This window comes from Eurytemora carolleeae, unplaced genomic scaffold (assembly GCF_000591075.1).
Source record: "Eurytemora carolleeae unplaced genomic scaffold, Eaff_2.0 scaffold264, whole genome shotgun sequence".
NCBI lineage: Eukaryota > Metazoa > Arthropoda > Copepoda > Calanoida > Temoridae > Eurytemora > Eurytemora carolleeae.
The window spans coordinates 164,421-184,966 of NW_019396670.1; the positions used below are offsets into that span (position 1 = coordinate 164,421).

At 34.2% G+C, this 20,546-nt stretch overlaps 1 protein-coding gene across 1 annotated transcript; it reads right to left on the minus strand.

Annotated features, from left to right (window-relative positions):
* Positions 1–13,386: 13,386 nt before the first annotated feature.
* LOC111707182 (protein sister of odd and bowel) lies at positions 13,387–14,224 on the minus strand. Its single transcript, XM_023480234.1, has one exon. The coding sequence runs from the start codon at positions 14,198–14,200 to the stop codon at positions 13,469–13,471; it is 732 nt and encodes a 243-aa protein (XP_023336002.1). The 5' UTR covers positions 14,201–14,224; the 3' UTR covers positions 13,387–13,468.
* Between the last annotated feature and the right edge of the window lie 6,322 nt (positions 14,225–20,546).

Consider the following 20,546-nt stretch of genomic DNA (forward strand, 5'->3'; position numbering starts at 1 on the left):
TGTCCCCTCTACTGTTATATATAAATCCAACCCAACCGAATCTGTCCCCTCTACTGTTATATATAAACCCAACCCAACCTAATCTGTCTCCCCTACTGACTGTTATATATAAACCCAACCCAACTTAATATCTATCTAGCTATCTATCTAGTTCCTTTATCTATCTAACTAATTCCTGTAAACTTATCTATCTGACTGTCAAGTTCCTGTAAATCTATATATTCTTCTATCTATCTATCTATCTATTTACCTGTAAATCTATATATTCTTCTATCTATCTATCTATCTATTTACCTGTAAATCTATATATATCTATCTATCTAGCAAATTCCTACAAAACCTGTAAATTTATCTATCTGTCTATCAAGTTTCTGTAAATCTATATATTCATCTATCTACATATCTATCAAATTCTACTCTAGTTCCATGTAACTCTATCCATATATCTATCGAGTTCCTGTAAATCTATCTACCTATCTAACTATCTTCCAGTAAATCTTTCCATCTATTTATCAAGTTCCTGTAAATATATCTACATATTTAACTATCTTCCATTAAATCTATCTTTCTATTCATCTATCTAGTTCCTGTAAATCTGTTTGCTATGATGACTGTTTATATTGCTTGACAAATACCCTGTACAATATACATTCATTAAACAAATCAACCTAGATAGTATTATTCGCTACAGTACAGGGTGAATCAAGTAATATGGGATTTAATACATCACAATATAAAGTTATCTTGACCCCAGGCCATATGTGATAATTTGATTTCTACAACTAACCTTGCTTGAAACTGTAATCGGGATTTTCAAATTTTGCTTTCTAATTAAAAAAAATGTTATCATATTTTTCTTGAAGTTTGGAATTTGTTCTTGCTGGTCTCTTTTCTTTTTATTGTTTGTTCCTTAATTTTTCAGTTTCTAGAATGTTTTTCATCTTCTACTTAGTTAGCAACGTGTCGGTAAGATGTTAGCATGTGTATTGATTTGTCTTGTTCTTGGTTTTTCCGTTTGTCTGTTGGTCTTTTTTTGCATTTTCCTTTTTTTTATTTGCCTGCTCTTTTTTTATTTTTTACTTTTTCTTTTCTTCTGTTTTGTTTTTGATTTGCCTGCTCTGTTTTTGATTTGCCTGCTCTGTTTGTGATTTGCCTGCTCTGTTTGTGATTTGCCTCCTCTCTTTTTTTATTTTCCTGTCCTGTTTTTATTTTCCTGCTTTGTTTTTTTATTTTCCTGACCTGTTTTTTATTTTCCTGCTCTGTTTTTTATTTTCCTGATCTGTTTGATTTTCCTGCTCTGTTTATTCATTTTCCTGCTCTTTATTTTATTTTCCTGCTCTGTTTTTTTATTTTCCTGCTCTGCTTTTTATTTTCCTGCTCTGTTTTTTTTATTTTCCTGCTCTGTTTTTTTTATTTTCCTGCTCTGTTTTTTATTTTCCTGCTCTGTTTTTTTAGTTTCCTGCTCTGTTTTTTTAGTTTCCTGCTCTGTTTTTTTTATTTTCCTGCTCTGTTTTTAATTTTCCTGCTCTGTCTTGTATTTTCATGCTCTGTTTTTAGTTTCCTGCTCTGTTTTTTAGTTTCCTGCTCTGTTTTTTCATTTTCCTGCTCAGTTTTTTTTTAGTTTCCTGGTCTGTTTTTTATCTTCAGATAGTTAGTCTGTTTGTTTCAATCTTATTGTTTTTTTCATCTTTCTTTCAAGAAAATATTTAAAATTTAATTCGGGCTTGATTTATAGATTTTTTATTTTGTAACTGTTAAAAAACTTTTTTTTACAAATTTTACCAATATTATTAGACCACCACTGTTCCTCCTCTTCTTTCTTCTCCCTCCTCCCTACTATTTCTCAAGCCAATATAATAACACAGCTGTCGATACTTTATATGTTGCCTTGATGCTTAACCCACTATAGCTGCCATTAATACCGGGTAATTATAGAAAATTAAATAAAATTATTCCCCCGCTACCGGGCTTATTTCCACCCAACCCTTATATTTTATTAAATCAGGGAAAATATTACTTTAAAAAAATTTTATTCCAATTTTATATTTTTATCCCAAAAATATTTTTAAATCTTTTTATAAAACATTTAAATTTTAAGGGAACAAATATATTGCACTGATTAAATATATAATTATAGGTATAAAAATACCCTTTGAGAAAAGGTTGGTTAGGTCCATGAGAACCTAGATATAATGTTCCATACTGAATTCATTAAAAGCTTTCTAGGCTTTCTTTCCCCGCCATAATCTATCTTAGAAGGATCTGTTTTAAATAAACGATTTTTCATTGAAAATATATATTTTCACACACATTTACCAACTCTTAAACCTAAACATAGTTTTGTATTTATTCCCAGCCTAAACCAGATCTTTCATCGATAACAAACATCTCGGAATGACTTAAAGATTGACTTCAGAAAAAAACGAGAGAAAAAAATAAAAAGTTGATTATTTCTATATTTTCCTTTAGTACTTTAGTACTGGCTTTCCTTCTTACTTAATCATTAATCTTCTGACATATAAAGGTTCTTCAAAGAAAGATAAGAACTTAAAAAAATAGATTAAAGCTTTGACTTGAGTAAAATAGATATAAAATTGTTGAAAAGAAAAATACAAATATTTGATCAATCTATCGGCAGCCATGATAAATAGGAGAACTTCAAAATGTATAACAAAAATCTCCTTAAAAATAAAACCTAAATTTACTCAAATTTATCGAATTAATTTTTTACAAATCAACTTTTTTTAGTATAATTACTTTTTTCCCAGCTTCCTTTCGTTTCCTTTGACTGGCCTACTAGATCAAACAGAAAAACAAATAATCACTCATCAAACAAATTTTGTGCTTACCAATCACAAACACTCGAACAAACATACACAAACACTCATTAATCTCAAATATTCACAAACACTCAATAATCACAAGTATTCACAACACTTATTAATCACAAATATTCAAACATTTATTTATCACAAATATTCAGAAACACTTATTAATCACAAACACCCTTTCATCACTATAGCAACATTATAAAATCTGTCTAAAAAATTACAAATAAAAAACTACAAGTAAAAAAAAAGATATTAATATATATATATATATCATACAAGATTTTTTTATTTAGAAATCTCCCCCCCCCCTCCCCCTCACTTATATTCTACTTTAAAAAATTATATTTTTTAAGCACTTTTTGTACATTAGTTATGTTATAGCGCGGAAAAAGAGTTAGTAAAACAAATATTTCTTTTGGGTAATAAGTCCAAAAGAACGGAAGAAACCTATCAGATTTTGTCCAATATTTCATTTCCCCCCAAAATCTACCAAAACCATGTCTCCTCCCCTGTGAGGGAGAAATTTGATAAAATAAATATCCCTGCAAATCCTTTGTTTATAGTTTTAAGAAAATTGCAACCTAAACATAATGTTTATTGTAAACATTTCCCTAGAATTCTATGATTCAATAATTAAAAAGAAAGTGTTCTATCATTCTATTAACATGACGTTTTTACGTTCTCAGAACTCATTCTTCTATTCTACCAAAACAAAATTAACCTAGACTATCCACGATAAAAAAATGTTTTCTATAAGGGGACTGTGAGCGTTAATTCAAGTGACCCTCCATGCTAAGATGTCAATGCCCGATTTACAACGGTACCCTTAAAATCAAATAGTCAGAATTCGGTATAATATGGGAATTGTCAGAATTAAACACTTCCTTTAGAAAAATGACAATTACTTTCCCAATATCAGATAATGGTTGCAATTGTACTGTTCTGAACTGGGCATTACCATTATTACATGAAGGGTCACTTGAAATTACGCTGAAAGTCCCTTTTACCCCGGATATTTAGTAAATTCTTGAATATTTGTGAAATTTAAAAATACTTTAATCAGAAACAATGCGTACAAATTTTTTATCTTATTTTTACGCACACAATAATTTTCTCCACATTTAAGTTATGGGAAGTGGTTGTTCTATTTCACAAGTTTATCTATGGAAAATCATAAATTCTAGCAGAACTAAAATATTTGCTAAATGATTGATTATAAATTCTTGTAGTATAAGCATGTGTTGTGTGTAATTACAGTGTAAGATACTGTTGTGTAATTGTGGTGTATTAAACCAAGGAATATTCAGAATACCATTCCTCGGCATAGTTTACCACTGACCAGTCATACCCCTTGTAATGAAACAATTACAGGTCTACCCCCCCCCACATTGCGCCCCCACCCCATCTCATTACCATTCCTGTCAGCCCCCCCTTCCCCAACGACCACGATATCAGCTCTAATAATTATCTTTTTAAATTAGTTTCTTCGATGAAATTAATATTCAGTTCTAAAATACAGCTGTTATTCTTCTTTATTCTTAAAGGGGTTATCGACGTTTTCACAAGTGACACAAGTGACACAAGCGACACAAGTGACACAAGTGACACAAGTGACACAAGCGACACAAGTGAGCCCAATTTAAGAATTGCATGCTTGAATCACACCAGTATCTTTTAAACCTTTATAAGATCATATTTGAGTAAGATATCTTTAGTTGGAAAATTGTTAAAAAGTGTCGCTGCTTCATAAATCCCTTTCACTTTCAAAGAGAAACCAAAATAATCAATTTTTCGGTAGAAATTCAAGGATATCTTCGTAATTTTTACTAAGATGAAAAAAGAACCGTTGTGAATCGGACATGCCTTCTTTCATTGGTGGGTCCCTTGAAATTACGTTGTCAGTCCCTTTAAGAATCCTAAAATGTCCTTATCAATTATTAAGTATTTTAAATGTTTATTTTAAATTTTCTTTCTGAATAATTGAGTCTTTTACTATTAATTGTCTTCTTTATATTTTTTGCTTCTGGAATAGTAACTTTCTATGCATCAATCTTTCAATCATTTTTGACCCTGCCATGATCGTCGACGGCATCTTTGAACTTTAGAAAACTGTACGATGTACCATACTTTGTACCCCCCTTACGCAATTTAGAATCCAATTTTAGGATCCAACTTTTCATATTTTCTTCTCTAATGTTAAGCACCCCCCCTGACCCTTTCCCCTACCCCGCCCAGATTTGAACTATGGCGTGGTATCGTTTAGGATGGAATGCAAGAAATCATAATGTTGTGTTCTGAACCCAAGAAAACTAGTAGTTTCAGGGAGACTACGGAAAAAATACAAAATCTATAATTAAATTAAAGAAATGATATTTTTTAAGGTCACTTAGCAAAAATACAAAATTGCAATTAAGGATAATGTAAGAGAATTTTTTTTATTGGTTCTCTGATCCATAATGTTTGGATATATTGATCTGAGGTTGCAATTATATAAATATTAACTTGAAGAAAAGGAATTCAAGACAGTTTATAGATGTTACTGATGCTACCTCGGGGGGTTAAATAACTATACATTTATAGGTGTATGATTATCCAAACATTTTATCAAAACCTGCAGTTTTTTTACCTTTAGGTTAATTAGCTAGACATTTTTTGGTTTCAAGGTTTCAAAACATTTTTTATCGTGTAGAAATACTAAAAATTATGCATTTTGAAAAAAGTATTTAGTTGACATTGCACGATAAGTATCGTGATTGGAAATAAAGTAAAATGAAAAGGTATAAAAATGGTGTTAGGCACTTTTCCAAAGGCATTGTCCCAAGTGGGAACTTACCAAATGTTTAATTTCCCAATCAGCAACTTCCTAAAAGTTAGGTTAGGCTCTCTAATGCGCTGCAGGCTGCAATGGGGTGCCAAGCTCTGCGGCTATGATGGGCTAAGGGGCCGAGCTCTGCGGCTAGAACAGGCTGAGGGCCGAGCGCTAAAGCTAGGACAGACTTGGGAAGTTGCCATTTGGAAAATTGCACATTTGGGAAGTTTTCATATGAGAAAAATTCTTTAAGAAAGCACCTAACATCAAATAAATGTTAATGGAAAAGAATGGAAAACACCCAAGTCTAAAAGTTGCATGATCCGTGCCTGTACAACACATACTGTATAGTGTATATGCATTCAGTAGTACTATCCAGTGTAGAGTCGACCCAGCACGTTTTATGCAACAGTTGTACACTGGCAAGATCACAGTGAACTAGATGGAAAGGATGCAAAAGGATGGAAAAGGATGGTAAAGGATGGAAAAGGATGGAAATGGATGGAAAAGGATGGAAAATGATGGAAAAGGATGGAAAAGGATGGAAGTGGATAGAAAATGATGGAAAAGGATTGAAAAGGATGAAAAAGGATGGACAAGGATGGAAAAGGATGGAAAAGGATGGAAAGGGATGGAAAAGGAAAGGATGGAAAAGGATGGAAAAGGATGGAAAAGGATGGAAAAGGATGGTAAAGAATGGAAAAGAATTGAAAGACTCTGGGTGAAAGAAAAAGTAAAAGAATTGTGCAAAAAGAAGTGTTTGAAATACCCAAAAAGAAAATGAAGGCGATGGAAAATGTGTCCAAAGATGTGAGGACTGGAAATGGGCCGGGAACTTGGCAAAACTGAGAAAATGCCGGAAATTGGATTAGCAAATTGCAGAATGTGAAATGCGCAATTTGAAAGACTAAATAAATCTTTAAAATAAAATGAAAGGATTGGAGTACTTAAAAATATGGAACGGAGGGAAAGTATATAAACCCTGAAACTGATGATGGTACATTATAAACCTGAGGTTGGTGTGAGAAAAACGGTTACTGAGCTGCTGACGCGTTACGCAGAGCTAACATTAAGTATATACCCAACTATCCCCCCCGTACCTACCTTTTCTACGAAGGGTCATGGACTAAAAATATGCCAGAAAAACAGAATAGGTGGAGATGGACAAATTTATGAGATGATTATTTTGACCTTTCAAAGTTCTCGAGTCTCGACATATAAATATCTAATGTCTATGTATTTTTTTACATTTAGTCCGTTTTTTTATCATCTAGAAAATGTTGTTTCCAGAAATGATCTTGATTGCACTTTGCAGCATCTTCCTAATTTGTAGTCTATGATTTAGATAATTTGTTAGCTAAGCTAGGCCCTGACATTGTCCAAATCTAACCTGACCCAGAAAATTGTCAAAGGAACTGAGTTCTTGCAACAAACTCTGATTTTCTAATCACTACATCTTAGAAATCCGATGTCGGTGAACTTTACTTTTTCAAACTATGAATTTAGTAAGATGAAAAAGTTTGAAACATCAAAGGTTTACACCATCAGGATACAAAGATATATGGATTTGAATATCATAATTTGTGGCAAGAAGTTAAGAACTCAGTTCCTTTTCTTGTTTTCTGTAAATGTGCAAAGACAGAAGATTTGGTTTCATAAATTTCAATTTTGCAGACTTCATTCTTCATAATTATTAGAAAAATCTATATTAATTCATATTGTACTTTTATAATTAGTGTTCTGCTTCCACTTAAATTTGGGGCCACCCAAAAAAATGGTAAATTAGGTAATTTTAAGCATTACGTTTTTACAGTAACTGATTACTCGCCTCAATCAGTTCCTTACAGGTACTTATCCTGCACACCTGTTTACTTTTATATAACTTTTTTTTATTTCATCAGTATCAGATGCAGACTAATCAAATATGAATTCTAAGGTATGGATAGACAGTGTTTCTAAATATTTCAAGGTTGGCAACATGGAGTTCTAGTTCTAATCTTTTGTTTTGTAAGGTGAGTGTAATTGCACATCATTGTCGCAATAAAAAACTTTTGTGCATTTTAACAAAAATGATAAAATTCGGGAGGTCCTTTTATAGGACTACCTATTCATTTTAGAGTGAAGTTAAGATTAGGGTTTTACAGAAAATAATTTTCGACGAATTAAAAATTTAAGAAATGTAATATTTCTCAAAACGAAATCTAATCAAATTAGTAAAAATTTTCTAATCGAAAAAAGTGTTTGTTGGATAAGCCTAGCTGGGGTTTAATCCCCAGTTTAACTGGACAGTGTAGAGCACTGTAAACCCATAAAGAGAAAAATGTTCCTGCGTATACTATAAAGTATAAAGTATAACCCTGAAGGACAAATTAGTGAGAAAAAAGGAATTTATGAGGTTCTAGACCCACCCCACAGATATAGGTAGGCACTAGACAGTAGGACATGGAACTTAAAAGGGACTGTAAGCGTAATATCAAGGAACCCACTAGCCTGAAAAGTGCTTAGTTCTGAAAATTTCTATATGATTCCCTGCTTTAAATACGCAAGTCACTTTTGTGAGAAACCCCAATTGAAAATAATTAGTTTTCAAAATTATAAACGTTGATATCTATTTAGTATGTGCACTTGATCAGACAAACCTTTTAAGGGTACTTGAAATTAAGCTTACAGTTTCTTTAATAAGCTACTTACACATTCATAATCAATATTTTTTCTTTTTACTTCTTGATAACAAAAAAAGGCCTTCCAAAATTAAATAATGTATACCTATGATACCATAGGTTAGGCTGGATTGACAATAAATTTTGGGCCAAGCGACGCGGTCAGAACAGACAAGGGGCCGAGCACCGCGTCAAAGACAAGCTGGTTCGACAGTGCGGCTAGGACTTACAAGAGAAATATAATGGGGGGGAGGGTAGTAGAACTAAGAAGTCAGGAACTGGGATTAGGCAAATGACAAAACGGGTATCAGTTTATGGATGAATAAACCAATTTACGGGAGTTGGCTTTAAGTAAGTTCAGAGAAATAAATCAGAAAAAAAGCAATCTTTTAGAAGTACATTTTAAATCTTCGAAGTTAAATAAACCAAAAATGACACTTTGATGTAGTTTGCAGACAAGTACAACCTTTTAATTATGAAATATAGTTCCTGCATCTATGTTTAATCTTTAAGCTTCAAAGTCCTAAATAGGTCTTATTCTCTTAGAAACCTATGTTGGGATCCAACCACTTCGTCTCCATGCAGTTTCAAGTCTCCAGGTCTGTTTGAATATACGTCTAATCTGTTGAATCTGTTTAGGAGGCAGAAAAACCAGAGTAAAACTGGTTTTAAACCAATGACCAATTGGTATTTAGATGCCTCGGTGAATTACTCAACGTTTTAGATCTATTGCTCACAAGGGGCAAATATATCAAGAGGGTAAAAAACAAATTTTGATTTTTTAAAGAATTTCTTTTGATTCCAGTTTTTTGTATTCATCAAAAATTCACCCTTCCGGCCGACCTCAAACCTCCCAAACCCCTCTCCCCCCTTTTATTGAATCAATTCTGTTGCCCCTGGTAGGCTTGAAAGGACCAATATAAAGTTTACAAGGTATATATCTGAACTACTTTACTCCTGAGGTTTACAACTTCAGGTTTACAGTACTACTCCTATACCTCCCTCCCTGTCTGGGAGGTCTAGGTTTAATAAAAACTTCAGGTTTACAGTACTACTCCTATACCCCCCTTCCCGGTCTGGGAGGTCTAGGTTTAATAAACACTCCAGGTTTGCATCTTAACACAATCTGGAAGCATTATTGGGTCATGTTTTACCAGGGTTTAGAGGTTAAATCCTTTACTAACCGAATTTTCTTCACTTACTCCTGGTATAGAGAGGGTAGAGGAAGATTATACAGTTTATATTTTACAAAGATTAAAATATAAAAACTGACTTGTATACTTCTCTGTATTAGGTTCGAGCTAATTGCAGTTTAGAGTAAAGTATAGTCATGTCGCAAATGCGAAAAAGGGTAAAAGATGTTAAATTGACTGTGAGCTTAATTTTAATGGACTCTCCATGTAAAGATGGCAATGATTGATACTCAACAGTACCCTTGAAACCTTTATGTGATTATTAGTGTGTTAGATATTGTCGTTTTTCTAGGTTTAAAAGTGTTTAGTTCTGGTAATTCCTATATGTTTTCCTGTAAGTAGAAATGCGTAAGTCACTTTTGAAGAGAAACCACAACAGAAAATAATCAGTTTTCAAAATTATAGACATTGTTCTCAAATTTTATACTTGATCAGGCAAAGCTTTTAAGGGTACCATCGTCAATCGGGCATTGCAGAGCGAGAAAACTAACAGAAAAGAAGAGGATGAAGAAGATGAAGAAGGAAGAAGAATAAAAGAAACAAAGATCAAGATGTAAGGGGGGGGGGGTGTATTGTTTACAAATAGTTTAAGTTGTAGAATTTACAGGATCCGGGTTCATTAAACATTAAACAGCATATATGCAAGATTTGGCGAATCCGGGAGCAAAGATCAAAAACAGTAATTTTACAGAAACCATGCATCGAGATAACAATAGAGGTATCAAGATAACCATAGATAGGATTCATAGATAACAATAGAACTATCAAGGTAAACCATAGGGAGGATTCATAGATAACAATAGAACTATCAAGGTAAACCATAGAGAGGATTCATAGATAACAATAGAACTATCCAGGGAACCATAGAGATTTCTTTACAACAAGTGATCAACTAGACTAATCCAACCGGCCTAAAAACTAAACTGGGCAAGTTTATGCGCTTGTCTAGATTTCTCTGAGTAGTGTTGGACAGAAGTTGGATGTTTGCCAGTTCTTAAACTTTTCTTATTCCGTCATATTAATCGAATCCATGAAACAAGAACTTTTTGTGCATATGGAGCAAATCTTTCACAGTCCATCCGGCCGTCCGTCAAGAAATAAATCGGTCCAGTCCTTTAAAAAGAAATGGAGTCTTTGCCACAAACTCGAATTTTGTACTCCCTATTGCTGAGCAACCTAATGTTATAGACTTTAGATATTTCAAACTAGGAATTCTGTTATATCAAATAGTCTAAGTTTTGAAATATCACAGGTGTACACCATCAGGATGCAAAAATCTAGGCATCATAATATTTGATTTTGTGGCAAAAACTAATTTCCTTTGTTACCTAAGTCGTCTTCTTCCATGTTTAATATCTATTAAATCATATTGAAATACTAATATATTTAGATGGAATTTATGTGATGAATTAGTAATAAATAATAAATAAATGAAACTGATTGAAGATAAAAATGATAATAATAATATATAATTATTATTTTTGGAGGTTTTTGAATATTTTCTCCTGTAACACTTAATTTTGTTTGTTTTTGTTATATTTCATGAATAAATAATTACTTACTTACTTACTTCTTACTGTAATATCTTTATATATTTTGTATTATAGAATAAATAGACTTAGTTTAATGATGGCAAATGATCTCGGTTTGTTAATCCCTGGGTTCGATTATATTCATTTATTGGTATATTCCTAGTATACGATTTTTGGACCCCCCCCCTGCCCCCCCCAAGGACAGACCCCATTTATTTACATTTCGTTTGAAGAGTATTCTTGGTTTTCTACATTTCCACAATTATATCTTTAAAATTACGAAGATAGTAAAATGAAACTGAGCTTTTCCCTCAAACTCTAAGTCTCGTTGTATTTGAAATATCAAAGATGTTCAGCTTCAACTCAACTGGTTGGTCAAATTAAAACTGGAGGAACTAAGAGGTTACAAAGTCGTACTAGTATTGTTGCATAAATTTTACTATCTTGTTTAGCATGCTGTCTCCAAACCAAACCAAGTATTTAAACGTGAGTCTTTATTTTGTTTCAATTAAACATGTATGTCTCAAGTTCAATTATCTGCAGAATATCTTTGTTTGGTTACACCTTACATCTCAGTCTTTCTATCTATTCTTTTATCTATCTATCCATCTATCCATCTATCCTTCTGTACCATAGTCTCGGGAAACGGTTGGAGAATTCTTTACAAGTCAAAGGTCGGAATCTGTGTTGCTCTGGGCGCATCAGGATTCAGGAACCTTACTCTTGGTCTTAACCAAACCAATTCTTTTCTTTACTCTTAAAACAATCCTTCTCTTTTCTACTAAATTAACCATTGCATTTTCTTAAAACCAACCAAATCCTTTCTTTGCTTGCAAACCAACTTTAGTATTTACTCCTAAACCAATCCGTTTCTTTACTCCCAAACCAATTCCAAACTAACACTAGTAGTATTTACTTTCAACCCAATCTTACTCTCTTCTCTTAAGCAAAACCTTTTTTAGCTTTCAACCTAATCCTTCTCTTTGCTCCGAAACCAATCCTTGGTTATTTCTAATCAATCCATTTCTTTACTTCCAAACCAGTCCTAGTCTTTACTTTACTCCCAACCCTATCCTTCTTTTTAATTCCAAACTAACCTTATTATTTACTTCCAACCCAATCTTTTTCTTTAATTCCAAATCAACCTTAGTATTTACTCCCAACCCAATCCTACTTTTTTTATTCCAAATCAACTTTAATATCTACTCCTAAACCAGTCCTAGTCCTTATCTTTACTTTCAACCCCATAATTCTCTTTGCTCCGAAAACAATACTTGTTTATTTTCAAATCAATCCTTCTCTTTACTTAAACCAGTCCTAGTCTTTACTACTTCCAACCCAATCCTTCTCTTTGCTCCGAAACCAATCCTTCTTTATTCCTAAATCGATCCTTCTCTTTACTTCCAAACCAGTCCTAGTCTGTTCTTTACTTCCAACCCAATCCTTCTCTTTACTTCGAAACCAATCCCAATCCTTCTCTTTGCTTCGTAACCAATCCCAATCCTTCTCTTTGATTTAAAACCAACCTTAGTGTTTACTTTCATCCTAAACCTTCTCTTTGCTCCGAAACTAATCCTTCTTTATTCCAAAAACAATCCTACCCTTTACTCCCAAACCAGTCCTAGTCTTTACTTTACTTAAACTCTTAGCTCAGGAAACCAATTTTTCTCTTTTCTTCCAAACCAATCCTTATAGTTACTTTACTGGCAAACCAATCCTTTTAGATACTTTACTGGCAAACCAATCCTTACAGTTATTTTACTGGCAAATCAATCCTTATAGTCACTTTACTAGCAAACCAATCCTTCTCTTTTCTTCCAAACCAATCCATATAGTTATTTAACTGCCAAACCAATCCTTCTTATAATTTCCAAACCAATCCTTCTATTTACTCCAACCCCAATGTATTTACATAGTACCCAATCCCTAATCCGTCTTTTTGTTACATTAGACTATTAGTCTTTATCTCTCTCTCGCTATAAAATATCCCGTTGTTTTATCTTTCTGATACTAAGTAAAGCTATATTCCTGTGAAAAGTCTATGCATCCTTGAAAACGAAACAAAAAAAATTCGAATTCGTCATAATTTTCCTTTTTCCTAGTTTTCTTTTATTCTTAAGTATTACAAATCTAACATTTTTTTAATCTAGCAGTTTTCCTAAATCCATTCATCCAGTCATACGGTCATACCAACACCAATTTAACTATAACCTTTTCCTTTGTGCTTTGTATACAAAGTTCTTATTCCTGAATCTAAAGTTTAATGAGTTTACAATAGAATTATGTTTTCTTTCAGTTTTATCTCCTAGCTCTATCTTCTTTCCCCTTTGAACACGAGACTTCAAACATAAGAAAAACTAATTGAATTAAATATTTATTTAAAGATAAGATAGAATACATTAAATATCACAGCAGAAGATAAATATTGTAATTTGACGCTCATTTATGACGCAAGAATGTCTAGGATACTAAACGGCGTCAATTCTTTCTTCGTGGATTTTTCTAGATTGTTTGCGACATTTTCCTTCTCAACCCTGCAGGCTAGTGCTCGTGACCCACAAAGTCTGTCTGCAATCTCTGCTAGTTGTCTCGGCTTCACGTCTGTATGTGATAATATGTGGGGTTTAACTGTCGACTTCTGATCAAAATGTGTGTTACAGATTGGACAGGATAGAACAATATTAGCAGAATTGATGATTTTATGCGCATAGAAGCTACGGGCTTGACTAAACCCCTTACCACAATCTGAACACTGAAACGGTTTGTTCTTGGTGTGAATATATTTGTGATCTCTCAAATGATCTTGTCGTCGGAATGCCTTTCCGCACATATCACAGGGAAATGGTCGTTCGTCGGTGTGAGTTCTCTCATGGATCATGAGATTGTAGGATTTAGTAAATTCACGGTTACAGAACTTACAGATAAACCTTTTCTTGGGTCTGGATGTTCTAGGATACAAACTGTTCAAGTTCTGGGGAGTGTCCAACCAATGCCTGAAGAGCAGGGCCGGGGAGAGGTACGGTAGGACAGGGGTTGTGTTGGACACCCTCAGGTCCATGGGAGGTGAGGGTGGGGATAAACTGTACATATCAGGTTGGTTGTACATACTGAATTTGGATTTCATGTAGGTTTGATTGATAAACTCTATCGGACTATGTGGTGGCGTAAGATCCATCCTATTCACGACTGCTCTAGTTGAACGCAGAAAAGCAACTGATTTAGATCTAAAGGCTACATCTGATGCATGCGAGTGGCCCCAACATTCTTCCCTTGTTTCGGCCAATCAGAGATGAGTAGAAAAACGTTCGACCAATCAGACCGCACTTAGATACTTCCGACCAATCAGAGTAGAGAAAACTCTACGCGGATTTTGTAGCGGAGCCAGGAATCTGGATTAAATATTTGTTGGAAACCGTTTTTTGCTATAAGGGGAAGGGGACACAGGGGGTCCGAAATAACAAAGCTAGAGGGAGGAGGGAGGAGGGGGGTCATGATATCCAACTGTTTGTCAACTAACAATAGAAAGTTAAGATAAAGAATCAAGAATGAACGTTTTCAGAAAATATTTTTAGTAAGTGCACCAAAATAACTGTGCAATTAGATGTAAAAATATACTTATATCTATATATGCATTGTACAATGTTTACAAGGCAATTCAAATCTATTTCACTCATGGACCTGTCTAATATATTCTATTTTTCATTTTTTCTTTTTCTTTTTACATTTCGGGGTTCAAGTAAGATTTTTAAAACTCATTCACAAAAATAGTAATATGTTCTATTTTGCTGTACAGTAAATTATGTTACAAAAAAACTTGGTTTTGTTCCATCTATTTATCATTTTTTGGTACTTTCCCAAGCTTCAACTTCCCAAGGGTATTTTACCAAGCTAGTGGCAACTTCCCAAGGGTATTTTACCAAGCTAGTGGCAACTTCCCAAATGTGCAATTTCCCAAGCAACCATGCACTCGGCCCCCTAGCCCATCCTAACCGCAGCGCTTGGCTTTCTATCTATCTACCTATCTATCTCTATCTATCTATCTATCTATCTATCTATCTATCTATCTATCTATCTATCTATCTATCTATCTATCTATCTATCTATCTATCTATCTATCTATCTCTATCTATCTATCTATCTATCTACCTATCTATCTATCTATCTATCTATCTATCTATCTATCTATCTATTTATCTATCTATATATCTATCTTTCTATCTATCTACCTATCTATTTTTATGTCTATATCTCTATCTATCTATCTATCTATCTATTATCCATCCAAATATCTATCTATCTAGCTATGTATCAAGATATATGAATTTCAATCATAGTTCACCATGTAATTTTACAGCTAGCATTATGATATAAATATGAGGATATGACGGATATAAAAATTCCTTTGCCCCCAAATCACCGGCGGCCGGCTTGGAATCCCGGGGTTTAAAATCAACCCGTTAAATTTGAGCTCGGTATAAATATATATATGTTAACTATACTTTCCTGGGATAAAATTAAAGTATCCCGGCTTATATTTAAATGTATACAAACATGTAATCTTATGATGTAATAACAAACTTGTTGGTTCAGATGAGACGTATATTATTGAACCATCCTGTAAAAATTTATGCTTATACAGTTAACACCGTTAGATTTTAAAGTTTTTAATATTTTTGCAAATGTGTTGCAACATGGCTATACACTTTTTTGTATTTATCTTAATATTTAGTAAAACCGACTTGAGATGTTTTGAACTTTTTTTAAAGAAAAATATATTATAATTTGAGTAAGTAAAGTGGCAACCTCCCAAATGTGCAATTTCCCAAGCGGCCACTCGGCCCCCTTACCCATCCTAACCGCATCGCTCGGCTTTCTATCTATTTATCTATTAATCAATGGAATCACTCATTAATCGATTATCGCTCTATATTTTCGGTTTGCATTTATAAATGTGCAGGTGTTTTTTTTCTTAACGATTTTGCACAATGCGAAAGTCAATTTTGCTTCAATGTTTAGACTTTGGAACTTTGTTAGATTTTTAGCAAATATTTAGTGTTTGCGTAAATGTTTATGGATTGCGTAAATGCTTAAAGTTTGCGTATGTAGCTGGCTCGTGTTAAGCTTGAGCGTGGGAATCTGTATAGAGTGTATACCCAGATAAACCATATTCTTCAACCATCCTCAACCATCCCGACCCACCTTAGGTCAAACCATCCTGCAACATCTAAAAAAAGACGTCAATTTGTCAATTAACTTTTTTGATTGTGAGCAAAAAAAACGATTTTTTTAACAAGAAAATTTAGAATCTCTGATTTGCAATATTTATCTTTTTTAATATTTCTGCAGAGAGACCAAAGTTGAGGAATGCAGGGGGCGTGCAGCCTTAATTGCGTATATGTGGNGGGGGGAGGGGGGGTGGGTTATCGGGAGCTTGAGAAAGAAGTATCGATATTGAGCCGATTAAACTTTAATTTATAAACATAAAAAAGTATCCTGTAGCGTTGCAAAACTAAAACGTGAAGTAGTTGTATTGAAAACCTGCATTTTTAATCTCACCTCGTACCAGTTGATATCACATACATAAAAAGTTGGTTAAGATGAATGAAGACGATAGGTCGCAGCATCATTTTATTTAAAAAAAGAGATATAATGACTTTAATCAGATGGAAACTAAAGTGAGAAACATTACATTTAATCTGCTTTGAGAAGTATTATTGACCTGAAAAAACAGGGTTTTCACCTTTCGGTGAAGATTTACGAACATTTAAATCGGAAAGAATCGTATTGGACTAATTTCATAAAAAGATTTTTTTAAGAAACCGTATTGAATTCATCTTTGTTGCTTTTTAACGACCTAGCTGGTTGTTTTGAAATGAACTAGACCCTATACCGAGATTCTGAACCCCCCTCCTTCCCATCCCATCCGCCATCATAGTTTGAACAATCTAATATTTATTATATTTACCAGGATAGAAGCTGTCTCGTGATTCCCATAAAACAACCGGCAAAACTGCTGAACTTGTTACTTGCTTCCTGAAAAGGATATCTCCATTGATAGTTGTCAAATTCTACACTCACATTCCAAAATATCCTATGTCTACCAAGCTACAACTTAATTGAAGTAAATAGCTATAAGATGTTTTGTGAGGAATATTTGAGTTTATAAAACCATGAATAAATATTTAGATCTTAAGAAAAGAAAAGTGCAAAGTAATCAAAAAGTTGAAAACTCTATCACATAAATTACTTCTCAATGTCTAGGGATAAAAAAAGAATTTGTGAGTAGGTGAAATGAAATCAAAGGCCAAGACATTTTGACACTTAAAAGTTGAAACTTAGAAACATTGTATTCTGGATGAGTTCAAATATTTGAAGCATAAATGATGAATATTATACAAGCTAGGTTCCACCTATTAGAATGCCTAGGTTGTATTCAGGCGTGCAATCATTAACTTCATAATTACCGAAGACCCATTATAAGATAATTAAAAAGTGATTTTAACGTCGTTTTGGGGGAAATTGAGGGAAATTTTACAGTATGGGAAATATGGACATTGGATGGAAATATATACATATTGTGCGAGGTATTTAATATGGATATTGGATGGATATACGTACATATTGTGCGAGGTATTTANTTTAATCGATTTTATAAATATTTGTTTTTGGTATTTAACTTAGTTTAGTTCTGTAGTTTCATAATTCATAATAAAAATTAATTTGTGCATTGCATCATTACAATTAGCTATTTATTTAAATAATTATTTCATGTATAAACCAAAGGAAGGTCAACCAATGTATTTATATTGTAAATATGATGTTCCAATATCTATCTATTTATATCTGCACATATTTATATTGTTTGAATGTATTTGATATAAAACGTATCCTATCTAGTATTGTGTACAATCGTAATAAATAGTTGTTTGACAATCCCCCTATATAAATTTGTCAGGGTTACTGTGTACACAGACATACGCAAACAGTGTAAACATAATTACAGCACACAAGAACAGGAAGAAGGGGAAGGAAAATGAGGAAATCTACCTATAGAAGCAATGAAAAGTAAGAAGTAGTTGAACTACGTTATACGAAAAGATAGTTGATCTACTTTGCTCAGATTGGGCACTAGAGAAGAATTTAAACCTCCATTTCTAGTTCAGCTGTATTTCTCACTGTTAATTAAATCAAATCTCATCTGGTATATTAATAGTTTTTAATGTAAATGGAAGGTCTAGGTCGTATAAAGAAGGCAATAAAAATATCAAAAGAGGGATTACATATTAAGAAAAAATAGGTAAGTTCATGTTTCCTAGAAGGAGGAAAAAGAAAGAAAATTAAGTTTTAAATGATAATATGAAAAATGATAAATGGGATTTTTTTTTCAAATGGAGAAAAGAGAAGATATTTAGAAATGAAGTAGTGATGATTTCTTCTGGATAATGGAGGCAAATGGAGATGGATGGAGATGTAATATGAGAAGAAGGGGCGGGGGGGGGGGGGGGGTAGGCGGTGCGGTGTAAGAAGGAGTTTTATGTATACTATTTGGTTGCACAGAAGTAAAATTTTCTAAGGGTTTCATTTCACGGTTTGATTACAGAGGGACAGTTAAATATGTTGAGAACTTGTGTGAGAACTAGACCAGGGTGCGGGTGTGTGGGAGGGAGGGGGTCGTTGTGTGTAGATTACGGGGGGAATCGTTGTGTGTGGTTTTCACACAACATTTAAAGTTAATCACACAGTTGGATAAATACATTTCACGTCTCTCCAAGAAATGTCCTTCAAGTTACACAAAATATTTACGATACGAACAAAAACAATCAAATATGAATAGAAAACATTGAACTGTGAACACAGTAACATCTAATTTGCTACTAACCCCCCCCCCTACTCCTCCCCCTGCACATATATTATAACCTCACATGTGGCATATATTTTAATATCTAGCTATATATCCTCCTTATGGTTGTAAACTCTGGGTTTTATACGTTCCAATTTATTCATTTAATATTCAACTATTAACTTCTTAATCCTTAATAATAATACACTGCAAGGATTTTTAAAGCTATAACTTAATTCAAGCCTTCTCCCCATAATTAAACCCTCGTCTTTTCCTCCACACTCCACACCACAGATCATCCAGTCCACATTATAAACCTACACTCTGTCCGCCTCAACTTTTATCCCTTCTCTATATCCGCCCCACATTATAAACCTCCACTCTGTCCACCTCAAATTTTATCCTTTCTCTCTATCCGCCCATATTATAAACCTCCACTCTGTCCGCCTCCACTTTTATCCCTTCTCTCTATCCGCCCCACATTATAAACCTCCACTCTGTCCGCCTCAACTTTTATCCCTTCTCTCTATCCGCCCCACATTATAAACCTCCACTCTTTCCGCCTCAACTTTTATCCCTTCTCTCTATCTGCCCAACGTTATATACCTTCTCTCTATCCGCCCCACATTATAAACCTCCACTCTGTCCGCCTCAACTTTTATCCCTTCTCTCTATCCGCCCCACATTATAAACCTCCACTCTTTCCGCCTCAACTTTTATCCCTTCTCTCTATCTGCCCAACGTTATATACCTTCCCTCTGTCCGCCTCAACTTTTATCCCTTCTCTCTATCCGCCCCATATTATAAACCTCCACTCTGTCTGCCTCAACATTTATCCCTTCTCTCTATCTTTCCCACGGTATATACCTTCCCTCTGTCCATATCAACTTTTGTCCCTGCTCTCTATCTTCCCCACGTTATATACCTTCCCTCTGTCCGCCTCAACTTTTATCCCTTCTCTCTATCTGCCCTACGTTATATACCTTCCCTCTGTCCACCTAAACTTTTATCCCTTCTCTCTATCTGCCCCACGTTATATACCTTCCCTCTGTCCGCCCTGTCTGATATGGCTTCTTTCTGTCCATCCTACCTTATAAACCTTCCTCTATCCGCCCCGAATTATATGCATATCTTCTCTATATCTTCACCACCTTATATAGATTGGCTTATATAGATTGTCCGCCCCAACTTATATAGCTTGGCTCTGTCCGCCCCACTTTATATAGCTTGGCTCTGTCCGCCCCACCTTATATAGCTTGTATCTGTCATCCCCAAGTTATAAAGCTTGGCTCTCTCCGCCTCACCTTGTATAGCATGGGTCAATCCACCCCACCTTATATAGATTGGCTCTGTCCGCCCACATTATAAAGCTTGGCTCTCTCCGCCCCACATTATATAGCTTGTATATGCCATCCCCAAGTTATATAGCTTGGCTCTCTTCGCCTTACCTTGCATAGCATGGCTTAATCCACCCCACCTTATATAGATTGGCTCTGTCCGCCCACATTATAAAGCTTGGCCCTGTCCGCCCCACCTTTTATAGCTTGGCTCTGGCCGCCCATCTTTATATACATTCTGCCTGTCCACCCCACTTGATATATATTTTCTCTGTCCACCCTAGCTTATATAGCTTAGTTCTATCTTTCCGCCCTACCTTATATGCCTTTCCGATGTATATCAC

Coding starts and splice junctions, on each gene's coding strand:
- LOC111707182 (XM_023480234.1), bottom strand. CDS start 14,200: ATGGATCTTACGCCACCACATAGTCCGATAGAGTTTATCAATCAAACC.